The sequence below is a fragment of the Leucoraja erinacea genome, unplaced genomic scaffold (genome assembly GCF_028641065.1).
Source record: "Leucoraja erinacea ecotype New England unplaced genomic scaffold, Leri_hhj_1 Leri_382S, whole genome shotgun sequence".
In the NCBI taxonomy this organism is placed as follows: domain Eukaryota; kingdom Metazoa; phylum Chordata; class Chondrichthyes; order Rajiformes; family Rajidae; genus Leucoraja; species Leucoraja erinaceus.
Window position 1 is genome coordinate 106527 of NW_026576283.1, and position 21190 is coordinate 127716.

The 21190-nt window shown below is 44.9% G+C and overlaps 1 protein-coding gene across 1 annotated transcript in view; it reads right to left on the bottom strand.

The window, feature by feature from the left end:
• Positions 1–17625, bottom strand: part of LOC129693669 (uncharacterized) — a gene marked incomplete at its 5' end in the record, with an annotated part of 38322 nt that extends 20697 nt beyond the window's left edge. The window contains 8 exons of the mRNA XM_055630453.1: positions 421–516; positions 3847–3942; positions 4600–4695; positions 6625–6720; positions 8645–8740; positions 12864–12959; positions 15506–15601; positions 17530–17625. Of these exons, the coding sequence (XP_055486428.1) occupies positions 421–516; positions 3847–3942; positions 4600–4695; positions 6625–6720; positions 8645–8740; positions 12864–12959; positions 15506–15601; positions 17530–17625 (768 nt within the window). The remainder of the gene's footprint in view (positions 1–420; positions 517–3846; positions 3943–4599; positions 4696–6624; positions 6721–8644; positions 8741–12863; positions 12960–15505; positions 15602–17529) is intronic.
• Positions 17626–21190: the final 3565 nt, after the last annotated feature.

Genomic DNA, 21190 nt, shown 5'->3' on the forward strand with positions numbered 1-21190 from the left:
AATCTGTTAGTGATTCCCAGAGTAAATACAAAACATGGGAAAGCAGGATTTAGTTACTATGCAACAAATAGCTGGAATAAACTTCCTGAAGTTTTAAGACGCCTCAACTTTGACCACTTTTAAAACAAGTAGAAAACTTTTATGTTTACTTTAGCTTTCAGCTAAATCTTATCTACATTGCACTTTTAACTTTTGCACTTTTTATAATGCATTTTTAAGTTTGCTTTTCTTTTCTTTTAGTTCTATTTTATTTCATTTTATTATTTCATTTTATTGTATGCATGTTTTTATGTGAAGCACTTTGAGTCTGCCTCGTGTATGAAATGTGCTATATAAATAAAGTTGCCTTGCCTTGCCTTCTCCAAAAGCTGGCTGCCGGGTTAATGAGGACAAGGGATAACGTATGCGAGGACTTGGTACCTGAGGATGTGTCTCCCACTGGGACAGAAGACGATTCCTGGGTGGATTCTCCAGTCGATGATCCATGGGTCTGTTTCCCTGTGGACATCTGGTGATCTGGAATAATGAAACAGAGAAACGGGAGTATGGCAACAGCACAACAGGTCATCAGCCTGGAAAAAGAGGTTGGGAAATAACGGACTGGAAGCATCATCCAGTCTCCCTTCATCCACTCTCCTTCCGAAACATGTCTCACTCCACGTCACTCCCCCCTCATTCTGTGTTGTGGTGAATTTCAACGCCTGACCACAGAACCATAGATGATAGAGCACGTAAACAGACCCTGCTGCCCAACTTGTCCATCTCGACGCATCTAAACGTATCCCATTTGTCCCTCTTTAGCCCATATCAGTCTAAATCTTTCCTATCCATGTACCTGGCCAAGTGGCGTATAAATGTGGTTCTTGTACCTGCCTCATGTACCATCTCTAACAGCTCATTCCATATACCCACAATCCTCTGTTGCAGTTTTCTGGCTGAAAGACATTGAACTTATCAATTCCTATCATGATTAAACACATCTCAATAAGAACAACCATTAACCTCCTGCGTTCCAAGCAATAAAGTCCTAGCTTGCCCAATCGATTCCCCGTAGCTCAGGCCCTCGAGTCCTGGCAACACCCCTGAAAATTCTCTCTGCACTCTTTCCTGTTTAGTGATGTCCTTCCCAGAACAGGGTGACCAACAGGGTTTCTGTGTTGGGTCCACTGTTGTTTGTCATGTACATCAATGGTCTGGATGATGGTGCGGTAAATTGGATTAGTAAGTATGCAGATGATACTAAGATTGGTGGTGTTGTGGATAATGAAGTAGATTTTCAAAGTCTACAGAGAGATTTAGGCCATTTGGAAGAGTGGGCTGAAAGATGGCAGATGGAGTTTAATGCTGATAAGTGTGAGGTGCTACATCTTGGCAGGACAAATCAAAATAGGATGTACATGGTAAATGGTAGCAAATTGAGGAATGAGGGATCTAGGAATAACTGTGCATAGTTCCCTGAATGTGGAATCTCATGTAGATAGGGTGGTAAAGAAAGCTTTTGGTGTTCTGATGGAAACATTTATGTAACTATTTCCTTGTGTATTCTATCTGTACAAGATTGTTTACCGAAACTGCCTAGGGCACAAGTAATTGACAGGTCTCGGTCAAGAGATTAAGAGTCTATCACAGAACTTGCAGAACGGCTAATCTTGCTCCGGTGTAACTTTCCACAGCTAAATGTTATTTCCTTTGAATTCTGAGCGTCTTTGTTCATTACCATTTGTCTGGATGCTTTTTTTGTCTAAATCAATGTATAAAAGAGATGGTTTTCAGCATTAGCTCAGAAAGGACTCCCACAGACACTTGGGCTCTGTGTGACTCTCTCTCACAATAAAGTTCTACCTCCGTTTTTGTAATAGTCTTTGTTGGAAAATTTCTAACATGTGCTGGCCTTTATAAATCTGAGCATTGAGTATGGAAGTTGGGATGAAATGTTAACATTGTACAAGGCATTGGTGAGACCAATTCTGGAGTATGGTGTACAATTTTGGTCGCCTAATTATAGGAAGGATGTCAACAAAATAGAGAGAGTACAGAGGAGATTTACTAGAATGTTGCCTGGGTTTCAGCAACTAAGTTACAGAGAAAGGTTGAACAGGTTAGGTCTTTATTCTTTGGAGCGCAGAAGGTTAAGGGGGGACTTGATAGAGGTCTTTAAAATGATGAGAGGGATAGACAGAATTGATGTGGATAAGCTTTTTCCATTGAGAGTAGGGAAGATTCAAACTAGAGGACATGATTTGAGAATTAAGGAACAAAAGTTGAGGGGTAACATGAGGGGGAACTTCTTTTCTCAGAGATTGGTAGCTGTGTGGAATGAGCTTCCAGTGGAAGTGGTGGAGGCAGGTTCAATTTTATCATTTAAAAATAAATTGGATAGGTATATGGACGGGAAAGGAATGGAGGGTTATGGTCTGAGTGCAGTTAGATGGGACTAGGTGATAGTCAGTGTTCATCATGGACTAGTAGGGCCGAGATGGCCTGTTTCCGTGCTGTAATTGTTATATGGTTATAAGTGCTGTTTTACAAAGCCTCAATCCGAAACATCACCTATTCATTTTTTCCAGAGATGCTCCCATTTGCCCCTCTTTAGCCCACATCAGTCTAAATCTTTCCTGTCCTTGTATCTGTCCATGTGGCGTATAGATGTTGTTCTTGTACCTGCCTCATGTACCATCTCTAACAGCTCATTCCATATACCCACCATCCTCTGTTGCAGTTTTCTGGCTGAAAGACATTGAACTTATCAATTCCTATCATGATTAAACACATCTCAATAATATCACCCATTAACCTGCTGCGTTCCAAGCAATAAAGTCATAGCTTGCCCAATCGATTCCCTATAGCGCAGGCCATTGAGTCCTGGCAACACCCCTGTAAATTCTCTCCGCACTCTTTCCAGTTTAGTGATGTCCTTCCTAGAACAGGGTGACCAAACCTGGATATGATGCTCCAAGTGTGGCCTCACCAACATCTTGTACAACTGCAAATGAATATCTAAATGTTTATACTCAATAACTTGACTGATGAAGGTCACTGTACTAAAAGCCCTGTTGACCACCCTATCTAGCTGTGACACCACTTTCAGAGTCCTATGTACCTGCACCCCTAGATCACACTGGTCTATAACACTTTCCAAGCCCCTACCAGTCACTGTGAAGCCCCCTCCCTCGTTGACTTCCCAAAACAAAATTGTTGGAGTTGAGGAAGGCTGTTAAAATATACAGCAGGATATAGATTAGCTACAGATATATGTGCAGAAAGCACAAATGGACTTTAATCTAAGCATGTGTGAGGTTCTGCACCTCAGCTGCCACTTCTCCCGAGCCTGCTCGGGCTTGGACAGTTTCTTCCAGCACTGTGGACTCGAGCCTGCGGAGATCGATAACCTGGCCAGGGAGAAGTTTGCCGCCGATGCCACCTTCGAAAGCCTTGCCCTCAAGTTTCACAGCCTGAGCTGCCCAGACTCGTCCCAGCATAGCTCCGGGGGAAGAACAAGCCTCTGCTCTTTCAGTCATCCAGTGGCTGTACGGCAGCAAGAGAGCCAAGCAGCCCAAAGGCAAGGCACCCGCTGTCCTGGTGTAGAATCAATCAAAAAATATTTCTCCCCAAATTAAAAAATTTTTTTTTTTTAATTTCACTATTTTTTTTTACTCTGCAGATGCTGTTTTATAAAAAAAAGACACAAAGTGCTGGAGTAACTCAGCGGGTGAGGCAACATTTCTGCAGTGATTTCCTCAACCAACCTCAATCCAAGGGGGATTGTTGTCCACTGCGGAACAAACTACCGTCCTGTCCAAATGCTGGCTGCAGGGACAGGTGATAACATGTGAGGAGGCTTGGTACCTGAAGATGTGTCTCCCACTGGAACTGAAGATGGTTCCTGGGTGGAATCTCCAGTCGATGATCGCTGGGTCTGTCCCCTTGTGGACATCTGGGGAACTGCAATAAAGTAACGGGGAGAAGGAAGTGTGGCAACACCACAACAGGTCATCAGACTTTGTGATGTGTACGGCAATCATCTGATCTCCCATCTCCCACTCTCCTTCAGAAATGTCCATCACTCCACGCTCTCCCCCTCTTCCCTTTTGAGTCAGGGCGAATTTCAGCAACAGACCATGGAGCACAGAACAGGTCCGTCGGCCCACCTCGTTCATGCCGACCTATCTGTTAGTCCCATTTGTCCACATATTGCCCATATTCTGCTAAAGATTTATTATCCATGCACCTGTCCGAGGGTATTTTAAATGTTGTTATTGTATCTCCCTCAACTATCTTCTCTGGCAGCTCGTTCCATACTTCCACCGCACTGAATGAAATGGTGCCCCTCTTGTTCTTATTAAACCTTTCCCCTGTCATCTTAAATGTATGTCCTCTGGTTCTTGTTCCCCAATTGAAATTTGAAGAAGGCCCTCAACCTGAGACGTCACCTATTCCTTTTTTCCAGAGATGCTGCCTGACCCGCTGAGCTACTCCAGCACTTTGTGTCGATGAATCCAAGGGGGATTATTGTCCACTGTTGAACAAACTACCGCCCTCTCCAAAAGCTGGCTGCAGGGTTAATGAGGACAAGGGATAACGTATGCCAGGACTTGGTACCTGAGGATGTGTCTCCCACTGGGACAGAAGACGATTCCTGGGTGGATTCTCCAGTCGATGATCCCTGGGTCTGTTTCCCTGTGGCCATCTGATGATCTGGAATAATGAAACAGAGAAACGGGAGTGTGGCAACACCACAACAGGTCATCAGACTGGAAAAAGAGGTTGGGAAATAACGGACTGGAAGCATCATCCAGTCTCTCTTCACCCACTCTCCTTCCGAAACATGTCTCACTCCACGTGACTCCCCCCATTCTGTGTTGGGGTGAATTTCAACGCCTGACCACAGAACCATAGATGATAGAGCACGTAAACAGACCCTGCTGCCCAACTTGTCCATCTCGACGCATCTAAACGTCTCCCATTTGCCCCTCTTTAGCCCATATCAGTCGAAATCATTCCTATCCATGTACCTGTCCAAGTGGCGTATAAATGTGGTTCTTGTACCTGCCTCATGTACCATCTCTAAAAGCTCATTCCATATACCTACCATCCTCTGTTGCAGTTTTCTGGCTGAAAGACATTGAACTTATCAATTCCTATCATGATTAAACACATCTCAATAAGAACACCCATTAACTTCCTGCGTTCCAAGCAATAAAGTCCTAGCTTGCCCAATCGATTCCCTATAGCTCAGGCCCTCGAGTCCTGGCAACACCACTGTAAATTCTCTCCGCACTCTTTCCAGTTTAGTGATGTCCTTCCCAGAACAGGGTGACCAACAGGGTTTCTGTGTTGGGTCCACTGTTGTTTGTCATATACATCAATGGTCTGGATGATGGTGCGGTAAATTGGATTAGTAAGTATGCAGACGATACTAGGAAAGGTGGTGTTGTGGATAATGAAGTAGATTTTCAAAGCCTACAGAGAGATTTAGGCCATTTGGAAGAGTGGGCTGAAAGATGGCAGATGGAGTTTAATGTTGATAAGTGTGAGGTGCTACATCTTGGCAGGACAAATCAAAATAGGATGTACATGGTAAATGGTAGCGAATTGAGGAATGCAGTTGAACAGAGGGATCTAGTAATAACTGTGCATAGTTCCCCGAAGGTGGAATCTCATGTCGATAGGGTGGTAAAGAAAGCTTTTGGTGTGCTGGCCTTTATAAATCAGAGCATTGAGTATAGAAGTTGGGATGTAATGTTAAAATTGTACAAGGCATTGGTGAGGCTAATTCTGGAGTATGGTGTACAATTTTGGTTGCCTAATTATAGGAAGGATGTCAACAAAATAGAGAGAGTACAGAGGAGATTTACTAGAATGTTGCCTGGGTTTCAGCAACTGAGTTACAGAGATAGGTTGAACAAGTTAGGTCTTTATTCTCTGGAGCGCAGAAGGTTAAGGGGGGACTTGATAGAGGTCTTTAAAATGATGAGAGGGATAGACAGAGTTGACGTGGATAAGCTTTTCCCACTGAGAGTAGGGAAGATTCTAACAAGAGGACATGATTTGAGAATTATGGGACAAAAGTTGAGGGGTAACATGAGGGGGAACTTCTTTTCTCAGAGAGTGGTAGCTGTGTGGAATGAGCTTCCAGTGGATGTGGTGGAGGCAGGTTCGATGTTATCATTTAAAAATAAATTGGATAGGTATATGGACGGGAAAGGAATGGAGGGTTATGGTCTGAGTGCAGGTAGATGGGACTAGGTGAGAGTCAGTGTTCATCACGGACTAGTAGGGCCGAGATGGCCTGTTTCCGTGCTGTAATTGTTATATGGTTATAAGTGCTGTTTTACAAAGAAAGACACAAGGTGCTGGAGTAACTCAGCGACTAGACAGCATTTCTAGAGTGGTTTCCTCAACCATCCTCAATCCAAGGGTGAAATCTGAAGAAGGGCCTCAACCTGAAACGTCATCTATTCCTTTTTTCCAGAGATGCTGCCTGACCCGCTGAGCTACTCCAGCACTTTGTGTCGATGAATCCAAGGGGGATTATTGTCCACTGGTGAACAAACTACCACCCTCTCCAAAAGCTGGCTGCAGGGTTAATGAGGACAAGGGATAACGTATGGGAGGTCTTGGTACCTGAGGATGTGTCTCCCACTGGGACAGAAGACGATTCCTGGGTGGATTCTCCAGTCGATGATCCATGGGTCTGTTTCCCTGTGGACATCTGGTGATCTGGAATAATGAAACAGAGAAACGGGAGTGTGGCAACATCACAACAGGTCATCAGACTGGAAAAAGAGGTTGGGGAATAACGGACTGGAAGCATCATCCAGTCTCTCTTCATCCACTCTCCTTCCGAAACATGTCTCACTCCACGTGACTCCCCCCATTCTGTGTTGGGGTGAATTTCAACGTCTGACCACAGAACCATAGATGATAGAGCACGTAAACAGACCCTGCTGCCCAACTTGTCCATCTCGACGCATCTAAACGTATCCCATTTGCCCCTCTTTAGCCCATATCAGTCTAAATCTTTCCTATCCATGTACCTGTCCATGTGGCGTATAAATGTGGTTCTTGTACCTGCCTCATGTACCATCTCTAACAGCTCATTCCATATACCTATCATCCTCTGTCGCAGTTTTCTGGCTGAAAGACATTGAACTTATCAATTCCTATCATGATTAAACACATCTCAATAAGAACACCCATTAACTTCCTGCGTTCCAAGCAATAAAGTCCTAGCTTGCCCAATCGATTCCCCATAGCTCAGGCCCTCGAGTCCTGGCAACACCCCTGTAAATTCTCTCCGCACTCTTTCCAGTTTAGTGATGTCCTTCCCAGAACAGGGTGACCAACAGGGTTTCTGTGTTGGGTCCACTGTTGTTTGTCATATACATCAATGGTCTGGATGATGTTGCGGTAAATTGGATTAGTAAGTATGCGGACGATACTAGGAAAGGTGGTGTTGTGGATAATGAAGTAGATTTTCAAAGTCTACAGAGAGATTTAGGCCATTTGGAAGAGTGGGCTGAAAGATGGCAGATGGATGAGTTTAATGCTGATAAGTGTGAGGTGCTACATCATGGCAGGACAAATCAAAATAGGACGTAAATGGTAGCGAATTGAGGAATGCAGTTGAACAGAGGGATCTAGGAATAACTGTGCATAGTTTTCTGAAGGAGGAATATCATGTAGATAGGGTGGTAAAGAAAGCTTTTGGTGTGCTGGCCTTTATAAATCAGAGCATTGAGTATAGAAGTTGGGATGAAATGTTAACATTGTAAAAGGCATTGGTGAGACCAATTCTGGAGTCTGGTGTACAATTTTGGTCGCCAAATTATTGGAAAGATGTCAACAAAATAGAGAGAGTGCAGAGGAGATTTACTAGAATGTTGCCTGGGTTTCAGCAACTAAGTTACAGAGAAAGGTTGAACAGGTTAGGTCTTTATTCTTTGGAGCGCAGAAGGTTAAGGGGGGACTTGATAGAGGTCTTTAAAAAGAAGAGAGGGATAGACAGAGTTGACGTGGATAAGCTTTTCCCATTGAGAGTAGGGAAGATTCAAACAAGAGGACATGATTTGAGAATTAAGGGACAAAAGTTGAGGGGTAACATGAGTGGGAACTTCTTTTCTCAGAGAGTGGTAGCTGTGTGGAATGAGCTTCCAGTGGATGTGGTGGAGGCAGGTTCGAAGTTATCATTTAAAAATAAATTGGATAGGTATATGGACGGGAAAGGAATGGAGGGTTATGGTCTGAATGCAGGTAGATGGGACTTGGTGAGAGTCAGTGTTCATCACGGACTAGTAGGGCCGAGATGGCCTGTTTCCGTGCTGTAATTGTTATATGGTTATAAGTGCTGTTTTACAAAGAAAGCACAAAGTGCTGGAGTAACTCAGCGACTAGGCAGCATTTCTAGAGTGGTTTCCTCAACCATCTTCAATCCAAGGGTGAAATCTGAAGAAGGGCCTCAACCTGAAACGTCACCTATTCCTTTTTTCCAGAGATGCTGCCTGACCCGCTGAGCTACTCCAGCACTTTGTGTCGATGAATCCAAGGGGGATTATTGTCCACTGGTGAACAAACTACCGCCCTCTCCAAAAGCTGGCTGCAGGGTTAATGAGGACAATGGATAACGTATGCGAGGACTTGGTACCTGAGGATGTGTCTCCCACTTGGACAGAAGACGATTCCTGGGTGGATTCTCCAGTCGATGATCCCTGGGTCTGTTTCCCTGTGGACATCTGATGATCTGGAATAATGAAACAGAGAAACGGGAGTGTGGCAACATCACAACAGGTCATCAGACTGGAAAAAGAGGTTGGGAAATAACGGACTGGAAGCATCATCCAGTCTCCCTTCATCCACTCTCCTTCCGAAACATGTCTCACTCCACGTGACTCCCCCCATTCTGTGTTGGGATGAATTTCAACGCCTGACCACAGAACCATAGATGATAGAGCACGTAAACAGACCCTGCTGCCCAACTTGTCCATCTCGACGCATCTAAACGTCTCCCATCTGCCCCTCTTTAGCCCATATCAGTCTAAATCTTTCCTATCCATGTACCTGTCCAAGTGGCGTATAAATGTGGTTGTTGTACCTGCATCATGTACCATCGCTAACAGCTCATTCCATATACCCACCATCCTCTGTTGCAATTTTCTGGCTGAAAGACATTGAACTTATCAATTCCTATCATGATTAAACACATCTCAATAAGAACACCCATTAACTTCCTGCGTTCCAAGCAATAAAGTCCTAGCTTGCCCAATCGATTCCCTATAGCTCAGGCCCTCGAGTCCTGGCAACACCCCTGTAAATTCTCTCCGCACTCTTTCCAGTTTAGTGATGTCCTTCCTAGAACAGGGTGACCAAAACTGGATATGATGCTCCAAGTGTGGCCTCACCAACATCTTGTACAACTGCAACATGTTTATATTCAATAACTTGACTGATGAAGGTCACTGTACTAAAAGCCCTGTTGACCACCCTATCTAGCTGTGACACCACTTTCAGAGTCCTATGTACCTGCACCCCTAGATCACACTTGTCTATAACACTTTCCAAGCCCCTACCAGTCACTGTGAAGCCCCCTCCCTAGTTTGACTTCCCAAAACAAAATTGGTGGAGGTGAGAAAGGATGTTAAAGTATACAGCAGGATATAGATTAGCTACAGAAATATGTGCAGAAAGCACAAATGGACATTAATCTAAGCATGCTGCCCAGACTCGTCCGAGCATAGCAGCAGCGACAGCGGCAACGAGCTGCTCCGGGGGAAGAACAAGCCTCTGCTCTCTCGGTCAACGAGGGCAATGCCACGGTCATCCAGTGGCTGTACGGCAGCAAGAGGGCCAAGGATCCCAAAGGCAAGGCACCCGCTGTCCTGGTGTAGAATAAATTAAATAAAATTTCCCCCCAATTTAAAAAAAAAATTTCACTCTATTTTTTTAATTCTGCAGATGCTGGTTTACAAAAAAAGACACAAAGTGCTGGAGTAACTCAGCGGGTGAGGCAACATTTCTGGAGTGGTTCCCGCTCAACCAACCTCAATCCAAGGGGGATTGTTGTCCACTGCGGAACAAACTACCGTCCTGTTCAAATGCTGGCTGCAGGGACAGGTGATAACGTGTGAGGAGGCTTGGTACCTGAAGATGTGTCTCCCACTGGAACTGAAGATGGTTCCTGGGTGGAATCTCCAGTCGATGATCCCTGGGTCTGTCCCCTTGTGGACATCTGGGGAACTGCAATAAAGTAACAGGGAGACGGAAGTGTGGCAACACCACAACAGGTCATCAGACTTTGTGATGTGTACGGCAATCATCTGATCTCCCATCTCCCACTCTCCTTCAGAAATGTCCATCACTCCACGCTCTCCCCCTCCCCCCTTTTGAGTCAGGGCGAATTTCAGCAACTGACCATAGAGCACAGAACAGGTCCGTCGGCCCACCTCGTTCATGCCGACCTATCTGTTAGTCCCATTTGGCCACATATTGCCCATATTCTGCTAAAGGTTTATTATCCATGCACCTGTCCGAGGGTATTTTAAATGTTGTTATTGTATCTCCCTCAACTATCTTCTCTGGCAGCTCGTTCCATACTTCCACCACACTGAATGAAATGGTTGCCCCTCTTGTTCTTATTAAACCTTTCCCCTGTCATCTTAAATGTATGTCCTCTGGTTCTTGTTCCCGAATTGAAATCTGAAATTGAGATCTATAATAATTATCGGCAGCATGGGGAAAATGAGGGTTTCTGCAGCTATATTAATAGCAAAAGGATAACGAGGGATAAAATTGGTCCATTAGATAGTCAGAGTGGACAGCTATCTGCAGAGCCAAAAGAAATGGGGGAATATTGCACAATTTCTTTTCTTCGGTATTCACCAAGGAAAAGGATATTGAATTATGTGAGGTAAGGGAAACAAGTAGAGTAGCTATGGAAATGATGAGATTCAAAGAAGAGGAAGTACTGATAATATTGAAAAATATAAAAGTGGATAAGTCTCCAGGTCCTGACAGGATATTCCCTAGGACATTGAGGGAGGTTAATGTAGACACAGCAGGGGCTATGACAGAAATAATTCAAATGTCATTAGAAACGGGAATAGTTCCGGAGGATTGGCGTACAGCGCATGTTGTTCCATTGTTTAAAAAGGGTTCTAAGAGTAAACCTAGCAATTACAGACCTGTCAATTTGATGTCAGTGGTGGCCAAATTAATGGAAAGGATACTTAGAGATAATATATATAAGCATCTGGATAAAGCGGGTCTGATTCGGAACAGTTAACATGGATTTGTGCCTGGAAGGTCATGTTTGACTAATCTCCTTGAATTTTTTGAAGAGGTTACTCGGGAAATTGATGAGGGTAAAGCAGTGGATGTTGTCTATTTGGACTTCAGTAAGGCCTTTGACAAGGTTCCTCATGGAAGGTTGGTTAAGAAGGTTCAATTGTTGGGTATTAATGGTGGAGTAGCAAGATGGATTCAACAGTGGCTGAATGGGAGATGACAGAGCGTAATGGTGGATGGCTGTTTGTCAGGTTGGAGGCCGGTTACTAGTGGGGTGCCTCAGGGATCTGTGTTGGGTCCACTGTTGTTTGTCATGTACATCAATGATCGGGATGATGGTGTGGTAAATTGGATTAGTAAGTTTGCAGATGATACTAAGATAGGTGGTGTTGTGGATAATGAAGTAGATTTTCAAAGTCTACAGAGAGATTTAGGCCATTTGGAAGAATGGGCTGAAAGATGGCAGATGGAGTTTAATGTTGATAAGTGTGAGGTGCTACATCTTGGCAGGACAAATCAAAATAGGATGTACATGGTAAATGGTAGCGAATTGAGGAATGCAGTTGAACAGAGGGATCTAGTAATAACTGTGCATAGTTCCCTGAAGGTGGAATCTCATGTCGATAGGGTGGTAAAGAAAGCTCTTGGTGTGGTGGCCTTTATAAATCAGAGCATTCAGTATAGAAGTTGGGATGTAATGTTAAAATTGTACAAGGCATTGGTGAGGCTAATTCTGGAGTATGGTGCACAATTTTGGTCGCCTAATTATGGGAAGGATGTCAACAAAATAGAGAGAGTACAGAGGAGATTTACTAGAATGTTGCCTGGGTTTCAGCAACTAAGTTACAGAGAAAGGTTGAACAAGTTAGGTCTTTATTCTTTGGAGCGCAGAAGGTTAAGGGGGGGACTTGATGGAGGTCTTTAAAATGATGAGAGGGATAGACAGAGTTGACGTGGATAAGCTTTTCCCATTGAGAGTAGGGAAGATTCAAACAAGAGGACATGGCTTGAGAATTAAGGGACAAAAGTTGAGGGGTAACAAGAGGGGGAACTTCTTTACTCAGAGAGTGGTAGCTGTGTGGAATGAGCTTCCAGTGGAAGTGGTGGAGGCAGGTTCGAGTTTATCATTTAAAAATAAATTGGATAGGTATATGGACGGGAAAGGAATGGAGGGTTATGGTCTGAGTGCAGGTAGATGGGACTAGGTGAGAGTCAGTGTTCATCACGGACTAGTAGGGCCGAGATGGCCTGTTTCCGTGCTGTAATTGTTATATGGTTATAAGTGCTGTTTTACAAAGAAACACACAAAGTGCTGGAGTAACTTGGCGACTAGACAGCATTTCTAGAGTGGTTTCCTCAACCATCCTCAATCCAAGGGTGAAATCTGAAGAAGGGCCTCAACCTGAAACGTCATCTATTCCTTTTTTCCAGAGATGCTGCCTGACCCGCTGAGCTACTCCAGCACTTTGTGTCGATGAATCCAAGGGGGATTATTGTCCACTGTTGAACAAACTACCACCCTCTCCAAAAGCTGGCTGCAGGGTTAATGAGGACAAGGGATAACGTATGCAAGGACTTGGTACCTGAGGATGTGTCTCCCACTGGGACAGAAGACGATTCCTGGGTGGATTCTCCAGTCGATGATCCCTGGGTCTGTTTCCCTGTGGACATCTGGTGATCTGGAATAATGAAACAGAGAAACGGGAGTGTGGCAACACCACAACAGGTCATCAGACTGGAAAAAGAGGTTGGGGACTAATGGACTGGGAGCATCATCCAGTCTCTCTTCACCCACTCTCCTTCCGAAACATGTCTCACTCCACGTGACCCCCCCCCCATTCTGTGTTGGGGTGAATTTCAACGCCTGACCACAGAACCATAGATGATAGAGCACGTAAACACACCCTGCTGCCCAACTTGTCCATCTCGACGCATCTAAACGTCTCCTATTTGCCCCTCTTTAGCCCATATCAGTCTAAATCATTCCTATCCATGTACCTGTCCAAGTGGCGTATAAATGTGGTTCTTGTACCTGCCTCATGGGGAGGCCCTGACCACGGGGAATAGTGGCGGAAGAAGACTGAATTTGGTGCCTTCCCACACAGTGGGGAACTTTGATTCTGCTGTGTGGGGATGTTTTATGTCAAACCCTATAGTGTGTTATGTCCTGTTTATTTTTATTGTATGGCTGTATGGGAATTCATTTCACTGTGCCATCAGGCACATGTGACAATTAAATCTATCTTGAATCTTGAATCTTGAATCTCATGTACCATCTCTAACAGCTCATTCCATATACCCACCATCCTCAGTTGCAGTTTTCTGGCTGAAAGACATTGAACTGATCAATCCCTATAATTGATTAAACACATCTCAATAAGAACACCCATTAACTTCCTGCGTTCCAAGCAATAAAGTCCTAGCTTACGCAATCGATTCCCTATAGCTCAGGCCCTCGAGTCCTGGCAACACCCCTGTAAATTCTCTCTGCACTCTTTCCAGTTTAGTGATGTCCTTCCCAGAACAGGGTGACCAACAGGGTTTCTGTGTTGGGTCCACTGTTGTTTGTCATATACATCAATGGTCTGAATGATGGTGCGGTAAATTGGATTAGTAAGTATGCAGATGATACTAGGATAGGTGGGTGTTGCGGGTAATGAAGTAGATTTTCAAAGTCTACAGAGAGATTTAGGCCATTTGGAAGAGTGGGCTGAAAGATGGCAGATGTAGTATAATGCTGATAAGTGTGAGGTGCTACATCTTGGCAAGAGAAATCAAAATAGGATGTACATGGTAAATGGTAGCGAATTGAGGAATGCAGTTGAACAGAGGGATCTAGGAATAACTGTGCGTAGTTCCCTGAATGTGGAATCTCATGTAGATAGGGCGGTAAAGAAAGCTTTTGGTGTGCTGATGGAAACATTTATGTAATTATTTCCTTGTGTATTCTATCTGTGTCTGCACAAGATTGGTTACCGAAACTGCCTAGGATACAAGTGATTGACAGGTCTCGGTCAAGAGATTAAGAGTCTATCACAGAACTTGCAGAAAGGCTAATCTTGCTCCTGTGTAACTTTCCACAGCTAAATGTTATTTCCTTTGAATTCTGAGTGTCCTTGTTCATTACCATTTGTCTGGATGCTTTTTTTTGTCTAAATCAATGAGGGAAAAGAGATGGTTTTTCAGCATTAGCTCAGAGAGGACTCCCATGAAGAACACTTGGGCTCTGTTGACTGTCTCTCTCTTGCAATAAAGTTAGACCTCCGTTTTTGTAATAGAGTTTGGAAAATTTTGAGATGTGGGCCTTTATAGAAATCTTACAAAAATTGAGTAAGGGTTGGGACAGGCTAGAACAGGAAGATTGTTTTGGTGAGACCAATTCCAGAGTAGGGATGTACAAGCTTAAGGATAAGGGGGGAAGGATTTAAAACCGAGATGCAGAGGAGAACTTTTTTTACACAGAGAGTGGCCTGAATTTCAGAAACTCTGTTACAGAGGGGTTGAGGCCAGTTCATGTCTTTATATTTTGGAGCGCAGTTAGGTTGGGGGACTGTGGCCAGAGGTCTTTAAAAGGGTGAGAAGGGATAACAGGAGTTACGGGATAAGCTTTTTCCATTGAGTAGGGAAGATTCAAACAAGAGGACATGGCTTGAGAATTAAGGGACAGAAGTTTAGGGGTAATATGAGGGGGAACTTCTTTACTCAGAGAGTGGTAGCTGTGTGGAATGAGCTTCCAGTGGATGTGGTGGAGGCAGGTTCGATTTTATCATTTAAAAATAAATTGGATAGGTATATGGACGGGAAAGGAATGGAGGGTTATGGTCTGAGTGCAGGTAGATGGGACTAGGTGAGAGTCAGCGTTCATCACGGACCAGTAGGGCCGAGATGGCCTGTTTCCGTGCTGTAATTGTTATATGGTTATAAGTGCTGTTTTACAAAGAAACACACAAAGTGCTGGAGTAACTCGGCGACTAGACAGCATTTCTAGAGTGGTTTCCTCAACCATCCTCAATCCAAGGGTGAAATCTGAAGAAGGGCCTCAACCTGAAACGTCATCTATTCCTTTTTTCCAGAGATGCTGCCTGACCCGCTGAGCTACTCCAGCACTTTGTGTCGATGAATCCAAGGGGGATTATTGTCCACTGTTGAACAAACTACCACCTTCTCCAAAAGCTGGCTGCAGGGTTAATGAGGACAAGGGATAACGTATGCGAGGACTTGGTACCTGAGGATGTGTCTCCCACTGGGACAGAAGACGATTCCTGGGTGGATTCTCCAGTCGATGATCCCTGGGTCTGTTTCCCTGTGGACATCTGGTGATCTGGAATAATGAAACAGAGAAACGGGAGTGTGGCAACACCACAACAGGTCATCAGACTGGAAAAAGAGGTTGGGAAATAACGGACTGGAAGCATCATCCAGTCTCTCTTCATCCACTCTCCTTCCGAAACATGTCTCACTCCACGTGACTCCCCCCATTCTGTGTTGGGGTGAATTTCAACGCCTGACCACAGAACCATAGATGATAGAGCACGTAAACAGACCCTGCTGCCCAACTTGTCCATCTCGACGCATCTAAACGTCTCCCATTTGCCCCTCTTTAGCCCATATCAGTCTAAATCATTCCTATCCATGTACCTGTCCATGTGGCGTATAAATGTGGTTCTTGTACCTGCCTCATGTACCATCTCTAACAGCTCATTCCATATACCTATCATCCTCTGTCGCAGTTTTCTGGCTGAAAGACATTGAACTTATCAATTCCTATCATGATTAAACACATCTCAATAAGAACACCCATTAACTTCCTGCGTTCCAAGCAATAAAGTCCTAGCTTGCCAAATCGATTCCCTATAGCTCAGGCCCTCGAGTCCTGGCAACACCCCTGTAAATTCTCTCCGCACTCTTTCCAGTTTAGTGATGTCCTTCCCAGAACAGGGTGACCAACAGGGTTTCTGTGTTGGGTCCACTGTTGTTTGTCATGTACATCAATGGTCTGGATGATGGTGCGGTAAATTGGATTAGTAAGTATGCAGATGATACTAAGATTGGTGGTGTTGTGGATAATGAAGTCGATTTTCAAAGTCTACAGAGAGATTTAGGCCATTTGGAAGAGTGGGCTGAAAGATGGCAGATGGAGTTTAATGCTGATAAGTGTGAGGTGCTACATCTTGGCAGGACAAATCAAAATAGGACGTACATGGTAAATGGTAGCAAATTGAGGAATGCAGTTGAACAGAGGGATCTATGAATAACTGTGCATAGTTTCCTGAAGGTGGAATATCATGTAGATAGGGTGGTAAAGAAAGCTTTTGGTGTGCTGGCCTTTATAAATCAGAGCATTGAGTATAGAAGTTGGGATGAAATGTTAACATTGTACAAGGCATTCGTGAGACCAATTCTGGAGTCTTGTGTAAAATTTTGGTCGCCAAATTATTGGAACGATGTCAACAAAATAGAGAGAGTGCAGAGGAGATTTACTAGAATGTTGCCTGGGTTTCAGCAACTAAGTTACAGAGAAAGGTTGAACAAGTTAGGTCTTTATTCTTTGGAGCGCAGAAGGTTAAGGGGGGGACTTGATAGAGGTCTTTAAAATGATGAGAGGGTAGACAGAGCTGACGTGGATAAGCTTTTCCCACTGAGAGTAGGGAAGATTCAAACAAGAGGACATGATTTGAGAATTAAGGGACAAACGTTGAGGGGTAACATGAGGGGGAATTTCTTTTCTCAGAGAGTGGTAGCTGTGTGGAATGAGCTTCCAGTGGATGTGGTGGAGGCAGGTTCGATTTTATCATTTAAAAATAAATTGGATATGTATATGGACGGGAAAGGAATGGAGGGTTATGGTCTGAGTGCAGGTAGATGGGACTAGGTGAGAGTCAGTGTTCATCACGGACTAGTAGGGCCGGGATGGCCTGTTTCCGTGCTGTAATTGTTATATGGTTATGTGCTGTTTTACAAAGAAAGACACAAAGTGCTGGAGTAACTCAGCGACTAGACAGCATTTCTAGAGTGGTTTCCTCAACCATCCTCAATCCAAGGGTGAAATCTGAAGAAGGGCCTCAACCTGAAACGTCATCTATTCCTTTTTTCCAGAGATGCTGCCTGACCCGCTGAGCTACTCCAGCACTTTGTGTCGATGAATCCAAGGGGGATTATTGTCCACTGTTAAACAAACTACCACCCTCTCCAAAAGCTGGCTGCAGGGTTAATGAGGACAAGGGATAACGTATGCGAGGACTTTGGTACCTGAGGATGTGTCTCCCACTGGGACAGAAGACGATTCCTGGGTGGATTCTCCAGTCGATGATCCCTGGGTCTGTTTCCCTGTGGACATCTGGTGATCTGGAATAATGAAACAGAGAAACGGGAGTGTGGCAACACCACAACAGGTCATCAGACTGGAAAAAGAGGTTGGGGAATAACGGACTGGAAGCATCATCCAGTCTCTCTTCATCCACTCTCCTTCCGAAACATGTCTCACTCCACGTGACTCCCCCCATTCTGTGTTGGGGTGAATTTCAACGTCTGACCACAGAACCATAGATGATAGAGCACGTAAACAGACCCTGCTGCCCAACTTGTCCATCTCGACGCATCTAAACGTATCCCATTTGCCCCTCTTTAGCCCATATCAATCTAAATCATTCCTATCCATGTACCTGTCCATGTGGCGTATAAATGTGGTTCTTGTACCTGCCTCATGTACCATCTCTAACAGCTCATTCGATATACCCCACCATCCTCTGTTGCAGTTTTCTGGCTGAAAGACATTGAACTTATCCATTCCTATCATGATTAAACACATCTCAATAAGAACACCCATTAACTTCCTGCGTTCCAAGCAACAAAGTCCTAACTTGCCCAATCGATTCCCTATAGCTCAGGCCCTCGAGTCCTGGCAACACCCCTGTAAATTCATTAAAAATCGAATTGGGGCTTGAAATGGTTTCCATTGTCCAAGATCATTGGTGAGGCCAATTCTGGAGTGATGTTTTACATTTTTTTTATTGGATTTTTGGTCGCCTAATTATAGGAAGGATTATCAACAAAATAGAGAGAGGACAGATGCAATTTACTTGTATGTTTGCCACCTGGGTTTGTCAGCAACTCAAGTATACAGAGAAGTTTTGACACAGATTGAGGTACTTTTATTTCTTTGGAGCGCAGAAGATTCAAGGGGGGAGATATGACGGGATGACTTGATGGCGGTCTTTAAATGATGAGAGGGAATAGACATAGTTTAACGTGAATATAGCTTTTTCCATTGAGACTATTGAAGAGTTCAAACCAAGTGACCCGAGTTGAAGCATTAAGGGAAGGGACAGTAGTTTAGGGGTCACATAGGCAGGAAGTAACTATCTTTACTCAAGAGAGTGGTAGCGGTGTGGACTGAACTTTCCAGTGGAAGTGGTGGAGGACCGGTTTCTTGGTATCATTTAAAAATCAATTGGATAGGCCATCTGGATGAGAAGGGAATGGAGGGTTATGGTATGAGTGCAGGCCAGGTGGGACTAAGGGAAAAAAAGTTGTTCGGGCCTGGTGGCTTGTTTGTTCGAGCCTAGATTCCCTGTTCCGTGCTGTGATTGTTAGATGTTTAGTATGGTTAATGTCCCCTAAGGAATAGATATAGAGGTTTATACGTCAGTAACACCCTTAAAGGTGGCACCACAAAAGATTGCATTAAATAAATGATGCATATGGTCTGTTTTTGCTGCTTCATCGCATTGGGGGGGGGCGTTGATTATAAGAGTCAGGATGTTAATTATTACAAAATCTCTTAAGGGGTTGGACAGGCTAGATCAGGAAGAATTGTTCTCCCGAGGTTGGGGACGTCCAGAACAAAGGGGTCACAGTTTAAGGATAAAAGGGGAAAATATGTTAGGACCGAGATGCGAAAATACATTTTTTCACACAGAGAGTGGTGCATCTCTGGAATTCTCTGCCACAGAAGTAGTTGAGGCCAGTTCCAATTGGCCTATATTTCAGAGGGATTTAGATGTGGCCCTTGTGGCTAAAGGGATCAGGGGGTATGGTGAGAAGGCAGGAACGGGATACTGAGTTGGATGATCAGCCATGATCATATTGAATGGCGGTGCAGGCTCGAAGAGCCGAATGGCCTCTGCTCCTACTGACTACTGCTGCACCTGATTGCTATGTTCCTAAGAATGCCTTGATAAAGCAGGCATATGGTTTGCTTGCCTCTCATCCGCTTGGGGCGTTTAGTATATGAGTCACGTGATGTTCTGAGGCAATTATATGTACTTTTGTATTATGCTACATTCTGGAGTCTCTTTACGTTACCCTCTAGTAAGGATGAGGAGGCCACAGAGAGGACCACAGACGGGCTTTACCAGAAATGCTGCTGCATTTAGAGTAGGTACGTTTAGAGGCTGGGTTGAGAAAAATCTGTTTTTTTTCCCATTCCGTTGAGCTGAGTGTATACCAGACGCAATAAATACAATTAGCGGCACGACAGAGTAGCCTTCAGATGGTTTCGCTCCTCCCCCTATGGAAAATGTCACCAGAAGAGAGACTGGTTTTTTAACGGCAGGAGCAAGTTTTAAAGGAGATCAAGCTGCAGAGGAGTTATTGATGAGTGTTGTGGTGTTGTGTGTGGGTGTGGGGGCTTGGACTACCTAACATGTAAGAAACAGTGGACAAGTACTGGCTAGGACAGGTTTTAAGGGTAGGCCAAATGCTGCAGGTGGATAAGTGTAGCTGGGACTGTGTGGCCATGTGGGCAAGTTGGGACGGTCCGTTTCTTGCTGTGTCACTCTACTATGACTAGTGTAGCTGAGACATGTTGGCCTGTGTTGGGCCGTAGGGGCTGATCGGGTCCTGTTTCCGTGCTGTGTCACTCCTAAACACATTCTACGCCGCACACTTCCTTGTTCAATCCTCGAACTCTCCCTCTATTTGATTTTCATTCTCCTCCTACCTTCTTAGAGTCCCCCCAACACACTCCACACCAGCCAACTCCGTACACTCCCCCTCGCCTCGTTCCCTCTGTCCCACACTGGACTCCACCCAGACTCCACCCAGAGGAGCTCTCCCTCTCCTCTATCAAAACTCCTATATTCCTCCCCACTGTGAGGCGCTCACTCCCGCGCTCCACCACAGACACGCACACTGCATCTGATCACTTTGGCAGTGACTTTGTAAAAAAAATCTTTTGCGTTACGCACAGGTTTACGGTTGGCATATGTGGGGCATTGTACAATTCTTCGTTGGTTTCTTAATTTTTTTTTTCTTGGGCGTTCCCATGGGACTGTCCCGTTCTAGATTACCCTATGTTCCAGTTGTTATAATAACTTGTCGGGCCCATGGACACTGCAGGCCCGGACAGGGATAAGTGTATACCAGAGGCCAGTTTACTTGCATCACACACTGCGCGGAGAGTGTGGGGAAAAATGCCCATGTTCCTGGAGCTTGGCATGTTCTGCGTGTCACAGCATCCCCACCCCCACTGATAACCTGCAAGGAGCGGAACTCGCTACTATCCAACACTGGAGGGGACGGGGGGGGACACAATTTTTCTGTGGACAGGACTGAAACACACGCACACGCTAGCGCACACTACGGCAGCGCACACTGGACTGGCACGCACGGCTCACACGATGCGCTAAAATGCACCGATCAACTCTCTGCCTGTTCTCGCCGGGGTTAATTAACCTCCAAGCCCGCCTGGACAGAAGGGACACCCAGCGCTGCTTCTCTGTTCTATCTCGGCTTTCTCCGGGGACGGTTGCCCTATATGTCCAGCACGTCCAGGGGAGGGATGTAAGGCTCACCTGGGTGGGGGTGGGAAGGGCAGAGTTGAGCTGGGTTTAGCGCTGTTTCTTTCATTCTTCTTTCTTCTTTTCCGTGTTCTCTGCGCTGGCTGTTGGTCCGCTTGGGTGCACTTTGT